The sequence below is a fragment of the Cynocephalus volans genome, chromosome 18 (assembly GCF_027409185.1).
Source record: "Cynocephalus volans isolate mCynVol1 chromosome 18, mCynVol1.pri, whole genome shotgun sequence".
Lineage (NCBI taxonomy): Eukaryota > Metazoa > Chordata > Mammalia > Dermoptera > Cynocephalidae > Cynocephalus > Cynocephalus volans.
Genome location: NC_084477.1, coordinates 13,862,675 through 13,882,435, shown reverse-complemented (window position 1 = coordinate 13,882,435; position 19,761 = coordinate 13,862,675). Strand labels below are relative to the sequence as shown.

The following is a 19,761-nucleotide window of genomic DNA, read 5'->3' as shown; positions in this document are numbered from 1 at the left end:
AAGAAGAAGAATGAAGAAGCTAAAGCCCTAAGCCATTTGAAATATTATCAAGGGTTTAGAAATTGCAAATTAAAAAAAAAACTGTCAAAGAACAATGGTGGATAGGTCCATGATTTTGTGATATAAAAGAGAAAAAATTCATAATAAAGACTTGAACTAGGACCACAATTTGAGTATGACAGTCACAAAGTAAGAACCACATATAAGTTGGCCATTAACACTCCCTAACAAATAACCAAATAAGATGTTTCAACTGTGGTCCCACTCAGGCTAGCCTAATCCTGATCAAATCACCAGGATACGGTTTAAGACTGGAATCAGTACATTTTAGAGTTTATTCTGAGTTTTGGAAATGGCTTTCCAATTACTCCTAGTCCCGAGGGGCCTGTGTGAGTGATTCAGTTCTAAGTGAACCCACAGTTCGTTTCACTGTTCAGAACTAGACACCAAAATCTAGTTTAAATTCAGAGACTGGCAAGTCATGAATTATGAGTTCTGCTACAATTAGAGGGCCTTTGGTATCTACGGAGTGAACTGACCCATTTGTATCCTACAGTCAACTATAAGTGACCCCAGAAACCCAAGTGAGATGATGATAAATGGAGCCTGACACTCTTCAGTATTCTCTATACAATTCTGAAGGTGTTGGGATATGTTTAAGTCAAGATCTAAACTTCATAATAATTCAGAAAGTCAACAGTAAGTGGCTATAAATAAAGTCCTTTAAAAGTGGGCTATTAATTTAAGCTCTCCTAGTAAGCATCAAAGCTCTCCTCTTTTCTGATGCTTATTGTACTAAACTACAAGATTAGAAAAGGGTTTTCAGGGTATAGACTTAAAAACCAATGCTGCACATAGTCAATCCTTTTGGAAAGGGTAAATTAGCAACATATATTACTCTATTATTAAAAATGCAAGTTGCCCGAGTTTCAAAAAACTCTGAAAGGCTCAAAGAAATATGATTTTTAAAACATAATACACACACATAAAAAAATGTGAAATTTCTTCCTTTTGTGCGAAGAAACATTTGCCATGTATTGATTTACTTACAATAGATACTTTGAATCCTTCTATCAGATATATGAACATTTCTTTCTGAAATGGATTGAAAACAGAAGGTTGTTCATGGTGAATAGTTTCCTCAGAAATTTCAGTCTGTGAAACTGAGGTCTTGCTTTGAGTTGCATTTTCTGGAGTATTCAAAATGTCAATAATGTCCGGATTAAATTCTTTGAATTAAAAAAATAAGAAAAATTAGTCACATCGCTAATAACTGGCCATTACAAATTGTAATTATACTGGTAAAAATATTCAATGTAATTATTAATTCAGTTATCCAAAATAAATGTAGAATAGGTGTTCTAGATGTAGTAGATACAAAATACTACAGTGAATTCACCTAAAACAATGTAGAAATTAAAAAAGTCATGCAATTATAAATTAAATATTCAATTTACTAATGAAATGAAAATGAGTTAAACTTCAAAATTATTAAAACCACGAGCTTCTTGTACAAATCAAACATTAAGACACATCATATTTTACATTAGATAGATCTGCAGAGCTGTTTCATTGGATGTGCTATCCAGTCAAATGCTGAGCATGTGATAAACATGGTTCAATTTCAGAGTTTAGTCCGGAAGCCTGTTGCCCCAAATATAAATAACAAAAATCAAAAAAACTCCACAAAAATGCCTTGGGTTTATCATGTTTTTCTAGTGATTTACAATGACTGTTTTCTTTTCCCTGCCTTAGTTTACCTGAACATTTTTTAGAATTCCATTTTGACTAATCTGCAGTACTTAAAAAAAAATTTTTTTTAGCTTTATTGGGGTATAGTTGACAAATAAGGTTGTATATATTTAAGGTGCATAACTTGAGTTTTGATACACATATACACTGTGAAATTATCACCACAATCAAGCTAATTAACATATCCATCACCTCACATATTTTTTTTTATGTGTGTGGTGAGAATATTATGTATAGTGTTTTTCTGTGTATTTCTCTGCATAGCTTTTTTAGTGATTACTCCAGGTATTTCTGCATATACATAAACATATAATCATTAGTCACTATGGAAATGCAAATTAAAACCACAACGAGATATCACTACATGCCCATCCGAATGGCTAAAATAAAAAATAGTGACAAGTCCTAATACTGGTTAGGATGCAACGAAACTCAGATCACTCATACTGCTGGTGGGAATATAAAACTGTACAGCCACTCTGGAAAAGTTTGGCAGTTCCTTAAAAAACTAAACATGCAACTACTGTATGACCAAGTATTTGCACTTCTGGACATTTATCCCCCCAAAATGAAGATTTATCTTCACACAAAAACCTATACATGAATGTTGACAGCAGCTTTATTTGTAATAGGCAAAACCTGGAAATAACACAGATGGACTTTCAACAGGTCAATGATTAAACCAACTGCAGTGCATCCATGCTATGGAATACTATTCAGCCAAAAAGAAAAAAAAAAAGAATCAAACTTTTGATAAATGCATACAACAACCAGGATGATCTTCCAGATAATGATGCTGAGTAGAAAAAGCCAATCCTGAAAGGCTACATATTATATGGCTCCATTTATACAACATTCTTGAAATGACAAAAATATAGAAATGGTGAATAGATTAGAAGTTGCTGGGGCTGGTGGTAGAAGGCAAGTAGGTGTGGCTATAAAAGGGCAACATAAGGCATCCTGTGGTAATAAAATGTTATGTTTCTTGATTGTATCAGTGTCAATATCCTAGCAGTGATATTACACTATAGTTTTGGAAGGTTCATTGGGGGAAACTGGGTAAAGAAATCTCTCTGTATTATTGCTTAACAATGGTATGTGAATCTACAATTGCCTCAAAAGTTTTAAAAAAATATCGGAGGTGCCATACTATTATAAACTCAGTGGTCAATGTAGGCCAGCATTTAACACATTAAAAAGTGGACTTTTATTCAAGACTATCAGTTTCAAATTAGAAATTCCTTTCATAATGTGTATGTTCAGAAAAAAAAAAAAATTGCTGTTTAAAATTTTGAAAACGAATCAGTTTCCTTTGAATTATTTCTGTTTTAATTTGCTATTTGAGGAAGAACACACTCATTCTATAGTCCTACCTTGATAAACAATCCTGTTGACTGCTAGGACGGTGAGCCTCTGCAGCCTCTGTGCAAGCTCTGTTTCTGTGGCCTGGCTGGGACTCTCCTGGCTCATCCTCCGCTGCATCATCACATGAAGCTCATCGCTTGCCACCGAACGCATTTTCATCAGAAGAGATTCAGTTTGAGCAAGGGGAAATTTTCGAGGACCTTTAAGTATATGAATTAAAACTTCAAACGCAGGTGTTAACAAGGATTAAGAAACTATTTTGCTGCAATTTTTTGATTATCAGATTATGAAAGAAGAGTCTTAATTTACTACAGAGTTAATTTATACAAAGGAAAAAAAGAGTGATTAAGAGAAAGTGATGTTTCTCCCTCTTTGAAGAAGTGCAACAGTACTTCTGGTTCCAAAGTCCTAAATAACAGTGTTGAAGCTAGTGACAAAGCTTGGTAGGATGGATATCATTTGGCAAAGTTTGAGTTTCCTAAAAAACTCAAAGTACTAGATGGGTTTAAGTAGTTCAGAATGTTTTCACAAAATATTTCAAATACTGTTTCACTTCTTTGTACTCCAAAATCATCAACAGATATTTAAAGCACACTGTGTTTTAGTAAGAACATTATTATTTCTGGATACTTATCGCTGCTGAATTTTATAAAATAGTTCTGAAAAGTATATAAAGTAACAAAGTAGAAATCAAGCAAATAAAAGTAAAGAGATCACAAAGGTGAATATAATTCCAGTGATTTGCTATTAAAATGATTTGGGGCATGTGCATTATTTGAAATTCAATCCTACAAAAGAATTTCCTGAGAAATGTTTCCTCAGATCAAACAGGTAGGACTCGTGTTCCTGCACCATTACTGCACCTGCTCCAGGAGGTACCACACAGGTAGTGCAGCCAGGAGAAAACTCGAAGGAGGAGTCTTGATTTAATGGACTGGAGGAGAAAGGCATCGGAAGTTGACCATGAGAACCAAAATGACGTCTTGGTAGGTGAGAAATAATGGAACCCTTCATTGGAATTGAACCTTTGTTTTAAATTACGAAAACATATATCAATTTCCATAAATAACCTCTATAAAAAATTCTTATATGTGACTAAATTATGATAACAGGTTTTAATGACTTATCCTGCAAGACATTTAAATATTTTAATAGCACTTTAGATTGTCCAGTGGGTAGGTCGCCTTTGAGGCAAAAAAGAAACAAATAGAAAAAAAATTCATATCCTGGATATATTGAAGAATGATATTGTCAGACAACGTCCTCAGTTTAAGCAAATTCTTCCTGATGTCTGCATCTCTGACAGCTTTTGTGCTGTATATGCAACTGACAATCATAATTAAGAGGCATGGTAATATGCTGAATAAAGGAAATATCAGGTCTTCGCTAGACTATGTACTTGAATAAGTGGGAAGTATTTCAGCACTCATGCTGTGAAGCCACACAGAGCCGATGTAGCCTTAAGCACACTTCTTTCTAAGCCTCATTTCCTCATATGTAAGATGGAAATCAGAAAGTAAAATAGAGCCTACCTCACAGGTAGATATTTACACTGACACTATATTAAATATATTTGCTTATATGCTTACTGACCATTTCTTCCAGTAAAACATAAGTTCCACAAAGGCAGGAACATGGCTCATGCTCAATAAATATTTGATGGTTGAATGAATGGATAAAGAAGGTTATTTTGTGGATTAAATAAAAGAATGGATGTAAAACACAATGACTTTTAAGGTCTTTTATCAAGCTCAAAATTTGTATGATTCTATAAGCCTCATATGGCTTCCAGCAACTGCATTTACTTAAGAGTGAAAAGTATAAGCCCAAGTATAAGACGCTAGGGGAGTCAGAAAAAAGGAGAGCGTTGTAGTAAAAGACTAAAAGTCCATGATCTGTTTTAAAAAATGACTCAAACAAAAAAACAACAACAAACTTGGAGATATGCAGGGCTCTGAGGCTCAACGTGATAATGATGGTGGTATCTAAAGAGAGAGATGATAGACTGTTAGGGAAATCATACACCAAAAAGAAAATAGCCAGAGGGTTACTGTGTTAGGGCCCAGGCATAAGTCAATCAGTTTCTAAACCAGGGATCTAGGTATGGGAACAGAGAAGGAATGGATCTGAGGATGAGAAACACCAACAGGAAAGCAGCAGCAGGAGTAGTAAAGGATACTCCTCTGAGCAGTCACTGACTGCAGGAGGAGTCCTGCAAAGGAAAGGTATCCAAAGTCACCTTTGGCGTGTAGGAAGCTGAGCATCACTGGACTTGGTAAAGGATACAATTCTGCCCAGGACGAAAGAGAGACACAGCAGGGACAGCAACTCAAGAGGAGAGACCGTGTTCAGATATTAAGGAAGGAAGGATGTGTAGGAGCAGGTTATATGGATGTTTTAGAAGTTTTATTTACATAAGTTTTATGTAGCATAATTTAAACTTACACTACTACAAGACGATATGTATTTAGTAGCTTGTCTTTATAGGTGAGTTTTTCACATGGTTTAAAAATTTCGCATTGCATTGAATACAGTGAAGTAGCTTAATGGTGAAAGAAAGATTTGGATTTTAAAGCCTTCAAGACTGTGAGGGTGATTGAACTTCAAACAATTTACTACCAAGTACTCTGTTCAGAGATACATGCATGTGCATGCGTGTGTGTGCGTGTGCGTGCACATGTGTGCATATTTGTCCACTGTGTATCCACATAGGTACGTGTGTGTGTATCCTGTATGTGTGGTGTTTATGTTATTTTTCTGGGTTGTGCTTATTTAAGGGTCATAGCAGACTTTGTAGAGAAAATAAGGAAGTCTTACAATATGAATACTTATTATTTGGTGATATGTACTAATTCACAGCAGGCTCTCATGTCCAGTGCAGTCTAACCATATCCACACCACCACCCTCTGCCTGGACTGCTGCAGTGGCCTCCTGCTTGGACTCCTGCTACTCCTCTTGCTCTCCTCCTCTAACCCTCTCTACACACAAGACAGAGTGATCCTTACAAAATGAAAATCTGGTTCTATCATGCCACCTTCTTAAAACCTTTGCTGACTTCCCATTAGATACAATCTAACTTCCTTAATGTGGCCTGTGTTTTTATATATGAACTGGCCCATGCTACAGTGCACAGCCTTGTCTGGGTCACTCTCATCAAGTGCCACGTTCATTCAGCTTTGCACAAGAGCAACTTTCCCTGCCGCAGGACCGCCACATAAACCGGCCACTCTGCCTGTTAACACTCTTCCTCTGATTCCTGACCTTGCTAACTCCCTTTTTGTCCTTTATGTCCATATTGAAATCTTACTTCCTCAGAGATCTCCCGACTCCTGACGTAAATCTGGCTGCCCTGTTAAAATCTCTATTCCTAACCTATACATTTCCCTACTATTTTATAATCTCTGCAAGAGCAGACTCTGTTTTTGTCATAATTGTATCTCCAACATTTAACACAGTGCTTAGCACATGGGAGGTGCTCAAGAAATAATTAAATGAGCACAGCACTGAAAAGAAAGCAGCAACATACTTTCCTCTAGAAGGAAAACTTTCTCAAATTTTAAAGCTTAACTTTTTAAGCTAAGAAATATTTTAAAAATGTGAATGTCATCAGAACAGAGGAAAGTCTAGCTACCTTCAATTTATAATTACTGAAATATTAACTCGATACTCACCAGCAATGCTTTTCCGCTTCTGAAACACTGCATGATGGGGAGCAGAAGCTGACTGGAATGGATCTGTGAGGTTTTCAGAGTCGTGATCTGCGGTGGTCCTTATAAATTCCATAGCAGCCTGAAGAACTCTAAGCTGTAGTGCAAGAGCCATATCTAAAAACAGAAGATACTAGAATGTTTTCAAACTATGTGATTATCAATTTTTTATTGGACTGATTTTTATATATCATGAAATATCTAAACTCCCAATCATGTTTTATTAGACATAAATTTAAAAATTTTGATTAACATGGGTTTTGATGGTAGTAAACACTTTTTAACTGTCTTTAAAAGCAACATTAAAGCAAATTTCTAAATAATTACTATAAAAATTTCCATTGAAAAATATCAGCTTACAAATTTATTTCATTTTATATAATTATTTTGAAGAACAGACGTTTTTGTACATAAGGCAAAAGTTTAACCAGAGCTTCTCACATTATCCTGTTTCATATTCACTTTGTATTTGCCATTAAAAAAACCTAAAGGGCATATTATCCAATGTAAGCTTTTTAATTCTACTTGGTAAGAAAAATCAGTGACTTCATTCAATAATGTGTTGCAAGTTACATCAAAGCATCACTTTTACTATTTTTTCCACTCAAAAAGGCTTCTTTTTGAAGCTTATTGATATCATCACAAAATTAAGGTTAAACTTTCAGTAAAGAAGTTAGCAAGAAGAAAGAGGTTAGGACCAAATACTTGTTTTCTTGATACAAAATACATGTTTGGCTACTATACAACTCCCCCCCAAAATCCATAAAAATTAAATCTTACTTTGTGTCCTCTTGTTTTCACTATTTTGAAGATATCCAAGCAGTACAACAAGGTCTTCAATCACCCTAAAATATTGTGAGCCTGAGGAACTGCAAGCATGAATTGTAACTGCTATAAAAAGTTGCTGTATATCACAAGCAAGCAATTTGTATTCACTCAGAGGAATGCTACAGATAACAAAACAAACAAACAAAAAGAACAAAACAGAACATTTGTAAAAAAAAAAAAAAAAGAGCAAATAATTTAAGACAAAAAGAACTGCTTTAAATGGCTTAAATTCCTATTCTACCAGTATGCATTCATTCATGCAATTACTCAATAAGTGTTCATGCTTACTCTATGGCAGTTAATACATACTGCATGCTAGGAAAAGAAATGACACTTGTTGACTCCTGTCAAAAATACAGTTTTTTAGAAGACCAGAAAAGTAAAGAGATCACTATAAACAGTAAATGGTGGTAAGTGTAACAACAGACATTAACACAAGATACTGTGGGAACACATAAGCAGGTTCCCAGCCCACACTAAAGGTGAAGATTGTATGGGTATGAACACGAACCTTCTGGGAAGGCTTCTCAGAGAGGGTGAATTTGAATAAATTAATTAACCTCTCTGAACCTCATTTGTATGAATTATAGTTACCTTAGAGATTAAAAAAGTTAAAATATTTGAACATATATTAACCCCTTATAAATACCCAGTAAATATGAATTAGTTGCTTCTGTCCCTCAATTTTAATCTTGATAACCTACCTCAGGGTGTGACATTAGGCCTGAACACTTCTCTCCATTTATTTTTTCCATATCAAGCAAGGGTTAGGAATTGTAACTGTCTTGGACCAATTAATAGAGTAGCACACAAGGAGATTCAGTAAGCACAATTTATTTAAAAACAAACAAAAACTACTTTCAGACCACACCTGCAGGTACCTTTCTTAAATTCTACCAGTTTCATGCATTGGATTGTAATCAAGACCAAGTGTTTTGAGGAAATACAACACTTTGTATTTCTTTGCATTTCCCATATGCCTAGCACATAGACCCTAAATCTAACAGACGACCAATAAAAGTTGAACTGAGTTGAATACAAGGAGTTTCTCTTTGGTCTAGAGAATCACTAAGGATATCCTCTGTTCTCTTTGCAAAAACACAGATAACATGTAATACTTTAATGTGCAACAAGATGGTGCTTCTGGAGATTTATATTTTAACAGTATGCTAATTTAAATACTATACTATACATCATAAATGCAGACACCAAAGGTACAACATCTAAATAAAAATCTAATCCTTTAACATATTTTTTAAAGCTGTTAAATCAGTTTGGTGGGCAACCATTTGGCAATGTACTTTTGGCTATTAGACCCTGATTTATGGTGGCAGACAGTGATATCGTATCTAATAGACAGCATATGAGTTCAAAACCGTTTTAAAGTGAGACAGATTCAGTCTCGCGTTCTCTGCTATTTACTAGTTGTGTGATCTTCAATGAGTTACTATATCTGTCCAATCCTCAATTGCCTATTCCTAATGAGGATAATAATTTTTATAATCCGATGGTGGAAGCTTAGTAAATATCTCTGGGGGCAGCTAAATTTGTTCTCCTTGTCCTCAAGTTCTAAATAACTAAAAGTAGGTCATATGAACACCCTATTCTTTTTTTTTTTTTTTTGTCGTTTTTTCGTGACCGGCACTCAACCGGCACTCAGCCGGCACTCAGCCAGGGAGTGCACCGGTCAGTCCTATATAGGATCCGAACCCGCGGCGGGAGCGTCGCCACGCTCCCAGCGCAGCACTCTACCAAGTGCGCCACGGGCTCGGCCCAACACCCTATTCTTAACTATTGAAAATGATAAAAGAAATTCTCTCTACAAATTAATTTTAACCTAATAAGTTTTGTGGAAAAGAAATTCTTTGAAAGTATGAAAATTCAGATGCTTTAAAGTAACCTGTTACTAACATTTTCTCTTTCTAAAGTATTAATCAGATGTAATTTAAAATAATAATTTAAAACTTACTTCTTTTCTAATCCATTCAGGGCTGCTACTGTATTACATAACACATAGAGGAGCCCATTATCCAACAACATATCTGCTACTTTAGAACAAGAATTTAAAATGTGGAGAAGAAGTAAAAGAGCATTATGCAGGAGTACGTTGTCATACAGAGAAGTCTCTATTAGTCCCAGAATAGGAATGACAGACCACTTCTGAAAAAGTCCTATGTTTTTCACTTCTTCCAGATCAAATCTATAACAAACGATACACAATTAAGAGCACGTTAGAAGGAATTAGTAGTCACAAGGTAAGGAAAATGATTGCAACTATGGGCCATTTTGTTAACCTGATTTTGAAGCTATAACAAAACAAATTTGAGGAGTAAGGATTCTTAAGCTTTTTTTTTTTATTATTATAGATCCTCCCCAATAAAAAGATAAAAGCTATTGCCAGAAGGTCATCCCAAGATAAATATGCATACAATTTCATGGTTTTAACTGACTCACTTTAACTCATCCATGGGCCCCTCATGTAACTCAAAGTACTCCTTCTTTAGGGGACTATATAACAAGTGCACAGGAAAATTATTATTATCTCACATAGTGTTTGAGACAGTGAGCTAGTAAAGAGGTCTAGCAAAAAGGAATGAATCTGGAGTAATTGTCCCAATACTATTTGCCTCTGTGACAAAGTGTTATTATTTAAGCATTTTGCACCTCGTTTTTCTTATGTGTCAAATAGGTGTGGTGGTATTTGCTCTATTTTCTTCTCAAGGTTGTTGTGAGACTCAAATGAGATAATGCAGAATTGCTTTGAAAAAGCCAGAAGCTTATGCAAATGAAAAATACTATTGAAATTACCACAGTAAATAAGTAGATTCCTCAAGGTCTGAATCTGTCTACCACAATAAGAAGACACACATTTCTCTCTACTTTATCACAGACAGAAATAACAGATTAACTTTTCTGCCAAACTTGTGGTTTGGAAGAAAAACGTTCTTTTCTCTTTGCACTGTTTTGCTAATCCTTCAGCATTACACTGGGGTCGTCTTAGCAATCAGTACATCAGGAATTCCAGGTGAGGGATTTGCTCTTCTCCCAGATAACCAGAAGGCCCTGAAGGTGTGTGAGGAGGTCCTGCACAGAGCACTCACGGAACCTGTCGCTGAGAATACACAAGCCACCTTTCTTTTCAATTAGTCTCCTCATTTTGACACTGCATGCCACACATTAACTATCACTTTCTTTCATTGGATGCAGAATTTATTTTAGTTTCTAATCAGCGAATGAAATACAAAGAAATTATACTAAATATCATATGGAAAATAATAAACTGATTTACCTGGAAAATGACTTTTGGCAGATTTTTCCTAAAGGTGACCAAATAATTTAAAGAGTGAATTTACTAAATTTTACATTTAAGACAAAAGATCCCCACAGCTGGTGGAGGGAAGCACCTACTTACTCTTCATCAAGGCCCATATGTCGACCAAAGAATATCTCAATGATGCACTCTAACAATTCCTGAGTTCCCCGATGAAGATACAACTGGTTGGCTAGCAACGAAAAGCCACGATTCTTCAGAAATTTATCTTTTTGTTCTTTAGATGCTCTATTAAAATATGCATCTAATAGCTAAAGAAAAAATTTAGGATAATTTAGGTAATGTACTAACTTAATATAATGTATACAAATCAGACAGTATTGTTTAAATTAATATATATAGAACAATGTAGAAAGCTCAAAAGAAAATGCCACCTCCATAGCAAAACAAAAATGAACTTTGTTTCTGACTACTGTGGAATGCTAATGTTGACTCTATTTTGGAGATCGTAATACTTTTGTGCCGATGAACTGACATTTTTAGCGAAGAATGGACACCAAGTAGACTGGCAGCCCCTCAGTGGAGTATAAGTAAAATATCTGCACCTAATTCTGAAGGAAAAAAAATTGGTACACTATGCTCTCTGCAAATCTACACATACAAGCCTAGACCTCTATTACTAGACTTCTGGACAGATTATTTATCCTTAGCACAGGCTTGAATTTCCATCCTTTTCTAGTTTCTTAAAAGCAACATGTGTAAAAGCAAATTACTTTTCCTTCCAAACCTACTTATTCCATGGCTCCAATCTTCAAAGAGAGTAGCACAACACTCCTAGACTTCAAGGCTAAACTCACGTCTCTCAAACAACCTGTCTGTCCTTTGACTTCACACTACCCCAGATCAGGAACTCATCATTGCTCTCTGGACTACGATGCTAGCCTGCTGACATAGGACACTTCCACCTCTCTCTCCCTTTCAATCACTCCCTCAGAGTGGACAGACTTCTCTTCCCCAAACACACATCTATTTACCTCCCTACTTAAAAAGCTTTCTAAGTTTACAGCATAATATAACGTACACCTCCTGCGTGAATCCTTCCCTATCTCTCCCTTCAGAGTAATTTCCCCCCATGCTCCTGTTCTTCATTAATACTGCCGCCGCAGCACTCATCACGGAATCCCTTACATTTTACTTAGATGTGTACATGACTCTCCTCGACTAGTCTATAAACTCCTTGAACGTAGTGGCTTATATTACTCATCTTTATGCCCCATATAGCAACTAGCCCAGTGCCTTGCCCATGAAACAGGAGCTCAATAAATACTGGGACGAACAGCAAGTGATTAAATACTACTACATCCAGACAAACTAAAGAAAATGAGAATCTTTAAAAGCCCATTTCAACACTGGGTTGTTTTCTAATGGAAACCTTTCATATCAAACATTTATTCATTCAACCATATACTTAGTACCACCTATTATATACTAGACATAAGATGCTTATGCTCACGCAGCTTATATGTCAGTGTGAGAGATATACTGAAACATAAATACAAGACATAAATAGGATGCTGTCATAGAATATAAATAAGGAGTAGGGCTAGAGGAAGTGATTTTCATAAGGTGATCAGGGAAGGCCTCTGAAAAGGTGACATCTGAGCAAGATCTGAAGTAATTGTCTAAAATTTGATACTACACCGCAGGAGAGATTTCCAGTGAATCGTGTGTTTCTCGTAATTTTTGCAAAACAGACTTACATGTGAATTTATTGGTAGTTTTAAAAAACATTGATCGGAATCAACATAAGAAGAAGGATTTAAAATTAGATCATACATACAAAAAAATGAGTAAGAAGTAACAAACTACGTTAGTTCATTATTCCTAAGCTTTAGGTCTATTCTAACATATGTACTCAAATTTTTAATTAACACATATATTTATTTTTCTGAGTGAAAACAAAACTTATTTAGTTTTTACCCTTACTTTAATAACTCCATGCTGTATGGCTGGTGACGGGTGGTTAACAAGGACTAACAGTGTGTCTGCTTGAATAAGCTTGTCCATCACATCTTCAAGCATCACATCGGGCAGGATGAGAAGAGCTCCACTCAACAGTTCATATAACCCACAGCACACAGGGACCAAGCAGTCTTCAGTTACACTAAAACAGAGCCCAGCACCAATGAGAAAAGTACATGAATTACCTTAGGAACTGTGCTGAGGAGAGAGAATTTTCACATGTGAAACATGTTCAAAAGGTTTAAGAAACACTTCCTAATTTAACTGTAATTAACAGAGTAACCACAACTTTTTATCGCTCATCTTTTTTGGTCATATAGTCTACTATACACTATTCTGTTCTACCTGTGATATCTAATACAGTAGTCACTGCCACTTGTGCTCTTTAAACTGTTTAAAATTAAATAAAAATTCAGTTCCTCAGTTCCACTAGCCACATTTCAAGCACCCAGTAGCACATATGGCTGGTGTCTACTGTACTGCACAGCACAGACAGAACGTTTCATCATCACAGAAAGTGACATTGGACGGTGCTACTCGAGATGCTACTGGAAACAATAATAAATCTTATCATTTCCCTGAACTAAAGAATTCTTCTCTAATAACTAGAAGGCATTAGTTAATAATAAACCACAAGAGATTTTTTTCTTTGAGAGCTACTTATGGTTTAACCTTTGGTTAAATATTGAATTCAATATTGTCTAGTATTAAAATAGGGAGAAAAGCACCTTTCCGTTTGTTATCAATACATATGTTGAAAGTAAGAAGTAGCATAATGAAGACATTTATTTTTACGTAAGAAGTAGCATAATGAAGACATTTCTGGAAGTGTAGAGATTCGTCACAGAACAGCAGAACAAAGGGGAGGGCACACAAGAACACATGAGTACCTGTGGGCACTTGCAGTTCGGCTGTGGCTGGGCTCATAACCGAGAGAAAAGGCAAAGTTTTCCCAGTCCTCAGCGTTCCTATCAACAAGACTTGGCCAACGGCCAACAGCTGCAGATCCATTCTGCGAAGGAAAGGCTAGCCCAAGGCTTGCAATAGTGCTGTGGCTTTGCTGGAATGAGGCCAGTCCCTTTAGGTAATCTGGCCGGCGTGGGCAAGATTCGTCCCCAGGACTGTCATCGTCTGATCTGGGTTCTGCTCCCAACTCTTTATGATCTACTTTGACTACTGGAAATCCCAATGTTCCTTTTGGGACACCATCGACAGACCCTTGGGCTAAAAGGACAGCTTCCATTTCACAAAAGATTTTTGCAGACTCACAGCTACTGATGAATGTATCTTCTTTGCCTTTTTTCAGTGCGTTGAAATTCCCCAAAGCAATGTGTTTCTCTAGTTGGGTAGTAACATAAGTATCTGCAATATTTTGTAACTTGTCAATATTATGGTCCAAACTTCCAGTCAGTTTTCGTGGCTGCATTGGTGGTGAAGAAGGGGGAAATGCAGGTAGGCTTCTGGAACGCAGCATATGGGCAGCCGTCTGTTGTGGTATAATACTGGAGGAACTGTTTCCTGGTAAGAGCAGGTAGATTTTTAAGTGGGACCACTTCTCTTCTGCACTCTAAGTCACAACCACAGCAAGAGTACATTTATCTAGCACTGTTAAAGAATCCACATAGGTTAATTTTCCTAGTAACTAATGCTTAAAATTCTTAAATGCCAAACTATTTGTCTTTTAACCACTTTCTTTTACAATCTTCCCAAAACAAATGTCTTTCCTTGTCTCCTTAACAAAACATAATATTGACTGAAACATTCAAAGGCATTAGGATTAATGGTTCTATTGTGGTGAAATTAAGTGAATGAAGTGAAGCTTAGTTTAACCTCAGGCTGCAGTCACCAGGATGCAGTTTGATACGTGGAAAGAGTGTGGTCTTTGTTATATGTAACCAGATGCAAGTGACAGTGCTGTTAGTGAGGTGGCCTTAGGTAAATCACATACTTGTACCAAATGAGGGTTTCTACAAATGTAAAATGAGGGTTCATAACATCCACTTTGCGGTGTTGTTTTAAGGATTAAGTGAGAGCACATTTGTGATGCACCTGCACACTGCCTGACATATAACAGGGTCTCAATAAATGGTAGTGCTTGTTCTTATTATGAGACTAAATGGCTCTAGACAGTTCTCTCTCCTCCATTTTTGTAGCTACTTCTTGCTGCTATTAGTGAGATGCAACAGTCTTCTCACTTCTTGCTACAGCTCTCCAATGTTACTTCATATAGTCTATAGAGGAAGAGACCAGAAAAATCACTCTCCTTGTAAGTGTAGTGTAAGAGTAGTGCATGCTACTTGTAATGGATTGAATTATGTCCCCCCCAAACTCACTGAAGCTTCAATTGTGTCCCCCAGGTTTTATCTGTTAGAAACTTGGCCCCCACTGTGATTGTTGAGAGGGTGGGAAATCCTATTACGGTAACTGAAAGGTGGATCCTTGAAGAGGTGATTAGATTGTAATGACCATGCCCTAGTGCATGGATTAACAGTGGTGGTCAGGGGTGTGGTTCTGAGGATTTTAAAAGGAGAGGAAAGTCTGTGTCTCAATGCTCTCTCTGCTCCTCCATTTTGCAATGTGATACCCTGCTATCACTGAAGTTCCCACCAAAGAAAGCCTTCATCAGATGTGTTCCCTGGACTTTGGACTTCCCAACCTCTGAAACTGTAAGCAATAAATTGTTTTCTTTATAAATCACCCAGTTCCAGGTATTTTGTTATGAGTAACAGCAATGGATTAATACACTACTCAAGGTGTGGTCCGCAGACCAGCAGCACGGAATCAGCACCACCTGTGTGACTGCTAGAACTTCACCTTCTCAGGCTCCACTCTAGACCTAGTATATGTAGAAGGGAGGGTCCCAGGAATCCATCTTTTAACAAGGTGATTTTTTTTGCACGTTGAAATTTGAGAAGCACTGATATAGATTATATAGGCACTGAATGAACTGCTTTAGAACCTAGGCTTTGTGGCAATAAAATAGCTCCATGGCTCAGAAGATTTTCCAGTTATTTCTGAATTTTGGCTGGAGAGCTAAAGCTGCCTGCCAAAAGATTCCATTCAAAAGACCTGGAAAAAATAGGGGCATGATTGAACTTGAAACCGTTTCAGAGTGATGCATGTGATTTAAAAAGAGATCCTATAGATAGAATAGAGAGTGGGATATGGGAGAATAGAGAGTGGGATACGGGAGTTGTAGAGGTGCTTGTAAGCATTCTTGCTGATGATAAAGTCCAGGACAGGTGCGAGAGACTGGTAGCTAAGAAGAGGGGGTGGTCCCCGAGTCAAGGAACGTGAGGCTGGAGTACTGGATGGCCATTCATATGGCAAGTGAAGTTGTCTAGAACGATTGGTTTAGGTAGAAAGAAGAGAGAAAGACAAAAAAAGCTTTTGAAAAAAATGGAAAAGTAAATCAGAAGCTTAATAAAAGACAAGTGACTATGGTAAGATTAGCCAGAGAATGCCTGAGCAAGAAGGCAGGAGCCTCACCTGTTTTTTAAGTTCTCCTGAGGACCTGTGCTGGGTCTCTCTTGTTAAATGGAGTATGAGTTACTGATATCAGAAAGTAGTAAAAAATGGATCCTATACATATATTCTATAATTCTTAAGTTTAATCTTCCATTTATTTAGTCTGAATATCAGGTTTTGCTATACTGCTAAAACATGCACAATTGAACTGTCTGTAAATATTCAGAACTATAATGGGAAAGGTTGTGATATCATTATTGCTATTTTTACCTTCAGGTGGTGAAGCAGTAAAACCTGACGGGTTTATTTCCATAAATCCAGGGCTAAAAAGGGACTTTCCTCCACTGCTGGAGTGCCTCAGGTACATGATTGATTTTACTTTCTCCTGAAAAATCTTGCCATCTAGAATCGAAAAATTTTTTGAGACAGCAAAATTTAGAAAAAGGATAAAACAAAATATAACTTCAAAAGCAAACCATTATATTTTGACAAAAAAAGATGTTCAAGGAGAAAAAAACATGGCAAACTATACACTAATACACAGTTGTGTGAGTAATTATACTCTACAATTTCTTACTACAGATTTTTGTTGTTGTTGATTATCATTGGCCACATTAACTTTTCTTTGAATTCCAACTGTACTTAGTTATTTCTGTGGTTTTACACTTAATTGTTCATTATTTTATGTTATGATTTCTCAAGGACATGGTTCACCCACCTATCCTTGAGGATGGGACTGTGTCTTATGTTTTCACACATCCCCTCCAGTGTCTAACATGACCCCTAGACTAATACTCTCAGCTTAACCTTCCTCTCTGAGCTTCACACTTGTAAATTCGATGGCCTTGTTTCTTCACCGCACCACAAATGCAACCAATCCACACTGGCATCACCTTTCTGCCCTGAACGCACTCCCCATGTGTTCTCTGCTTAGTTTGGCAGAAGCCCGCTCCTCACACACAACTGGAGCCACCTTCAACGACCACCTTTCCTTTACCCACGGTGAGTCACTTGCCAAGTTCTATTGACTTTATTTCCTGTGTCTTCAACTCTTCTCAAACCAACCACACTGCTGTAATGCAGGCTTTATCATCTCTCTCACCTGGATTACCATCATGGATCTCTAAATGGCATCCCTGATGGACATCCTGTCACCTTCAAATCCTCACAGCTACCAGAGTTCTCTCTCTCAAATGTTGACTCCTGCTTAAAACCTGCCAGTGGCTTTCTGCTGCCTCCTGACCACCTTGGATAAAGCCCAAGCTTCTTGTCTACAAGCGTCTCCATGATTTGTCCCCGGGCTGCTCTCCAGCCTGGCTTCTTATGTGACATTTCAACAATGCCAACTTCTCATGGCTCCCTGTTGTTTCCTTTGCCTGGAAGGCCTTCCCTTGGACTCCCAGGCATCCTTTCAGACTCAGAGCCGGAATCACCTCCTCCAGGAAAGGCCCCCTCTGCCCTCATCATGTTCAGTGCTACCAGAAAACGAAACGTTGACTTCTCCCTATGCTTTCCACACGGTGTGGGGCGATTATCTGTTTATGTCTCTCTCCCCTCGACTAGGATGTAGGCCTCTTCACATTCTATTCATTTACTTGACTACCCTGCTCCCAGAATCTTATGCAGCACTTTATCCACTAAATGCGCTGAGCCCACCACATAGATTAGCCATCTAATTTCATTTGGATTTTTACTGCTGCTCAATCATTTTATCCGTGTATTACATTTCTTAAAATGGCTGTTGACAACCAGTTTTCCACTCTCAATTTACTACCTGTCTTTCTCACAGGTTCACGCTTGCTTGCTTGCTTACCACATACCATTCTCCTAGTTCTTTAAAATCTCTGATTATTCCATCTTTCTCTTGTCCCATCCTCTAAACAGTCATGTTACCAGTAATTCTGTCCTTAGATTCATTCCTCTTTCCTTCTCTCTCTAAACACTCTTTTTCAGTGGACTCATCTATTCTCAGGGCTTCAGCTCACTTCTACATGGGTAGCTCCTTGTAACCTCCCCCATGTTATAACCCTCTTTCCAATCGTCTGCTAGATAATTATGCTACGAATAACTACAGGACACCTCGAATGCAACGTGTCATTACAGTGTCCTCTTTCCCTAACATCCCAGAGCCATCCATCCTACCCTCCCATTTCTCCACCTACCCCTCCTTCCAGTTCCACTGCTACTACGCCCAGATTCTATTACTTTGTTTCTTACAGACTGCTCTAATTGGTCTTACTTCCCCTAGTTTCTTATTCCTGAATCCTACTGCAATAACTTACTTACATCATATCCCCTTGCTCAAAACAAACAAAACACTTTCAATGACTTCTAACTAGAATACAAATTCAAATTCTCTGGACTTTCATTCAAGGATCCATTTATTATGACCTTATGGGAAAAAAATAAATAAATGATAATCTTCAACTACATTTATGGCATTATTTCTCATTTCTCTTATATAGATCCCCTATACTTAGGTAGAATTCCTTATTTTTTTCCCTTTCTATTTTTCCTCCCTTTAAGTCATTCTCTTTGCTAATTCTTCAGTCTACCTACCAAATTCTACCCAAATTCTTCAATGCCCATGTCAGATATCATGTCATCTATTAAATACCCTCTCTCTGAAATCTCATTCATTGTTCTTTTGTGTCTATAAGGTACTTATCAAATATTGTTTTGTATTGTAGTTATTTGAGAGTATGTCTCCTCTCTCCTCTTGGCATTTAGGCTCCCTGAAGGCAGAGACCATGTCTGGTTCATTCTATAACCCTCTGCCCTGTCTCAACCCCAGTATGTAATTAGGGAAGTTTCTAGCATAGAGAAGCCGTTCAATGAATATCAAACAAATATGAATCAAGTGGGAAGAATAAAATGAGGGTAGAGATAGCCAAGCTCCAACAAAAATGACCGTACCTACCTATGTGCAAAGAAAAGTAGAAGTTGATGGGGTTGTGACAAACGTAAGTATTAGTAGGAGGGTGAACTGCTAAAAGGAAATTGAAGATAACTGTCAATAATTCCAAGTCTGGAGGCGATCCAAGGACTTCTGCTATAATTTTCACAAATGATCTACAAACCTCTCGGGGCATGGACGTAAGCTGCCCCTCTTTGTGTTCCTGAAAAAATAAAAATCAAACTCTCTTTAAAGACAACTTCCAACTTACTGAATATTTTTCATTTAAGCAAGATATTCTTCTTAAGATAGAATTCTGTTGGTTTACTACACTCGTCTGACCATATTTACCATTAAATTGAATTGCTATTTCTCAATTCAAGCAAACTTGCTATTAAAAATTCATTAAAACTGAGGGCAACTTAATTCTAGTCCATTTATCTTGACTAAT

General features: G+C 37.0%; 1 protein-coding gene across 1 annotated transcript in view; it reads right to left on the bottom strand.

The window, feature by feature from the left end:
• The window catches only part of LYST (lysosomal trafficking regulator), a 147,240-nt gene that overhangs the window by 72,760 nt on the left and 54,719 nt on the right, over nucleotides 1-19,761 (bottom strand). The window contains exons 19-28 of the mRNA XM_063082698.1: nucleotides 19,335-19,533; nucleotides 16,685-16,816; nucleotides 13,837-14,464; nucleotides 12,911-13,088; nucleotides 11,066-11,235; nucleotides 9,623-9,853; nucleotides 7,606-7,772; nucleotides 6,790-6,942; nucleotides 3,126-3,317; nucleotides 1,051-1,229 (exon numbers count right to left, since the gene is read on the bottom strand). Of these exons, the coding sequence (XP_062938768.1) occupies nucleotides 1,051-1,229; nucleotides 3,126-3,317; nucleotides 6,790-6,942; nucleotides 7,606-7,772; nucleotides 9,623-9,853; nucleotides 11,066-11,235; nucleotides 12,911-13,088; nucleotides 13,837-14,464; nucleotides 16,685-16,816; nucleotides 19,335-19,533 (2,229 nt within the window). The remainder of the gene's footprint in view (nucleotides 1-1,050; nucleotides 1,230-3,125; nucleotides 3,318-6,789; nucleotides 6,943-7,605; nucleotides 7,773-9,622; nucleotides 9,854-11,065; nucleotides 11,236-12,910; nucleotides 13,089-13,836; nucleotides 14,465-16,684; nucleotides 16,817-19,334; nucleotides 19,534-19,761) is intronic.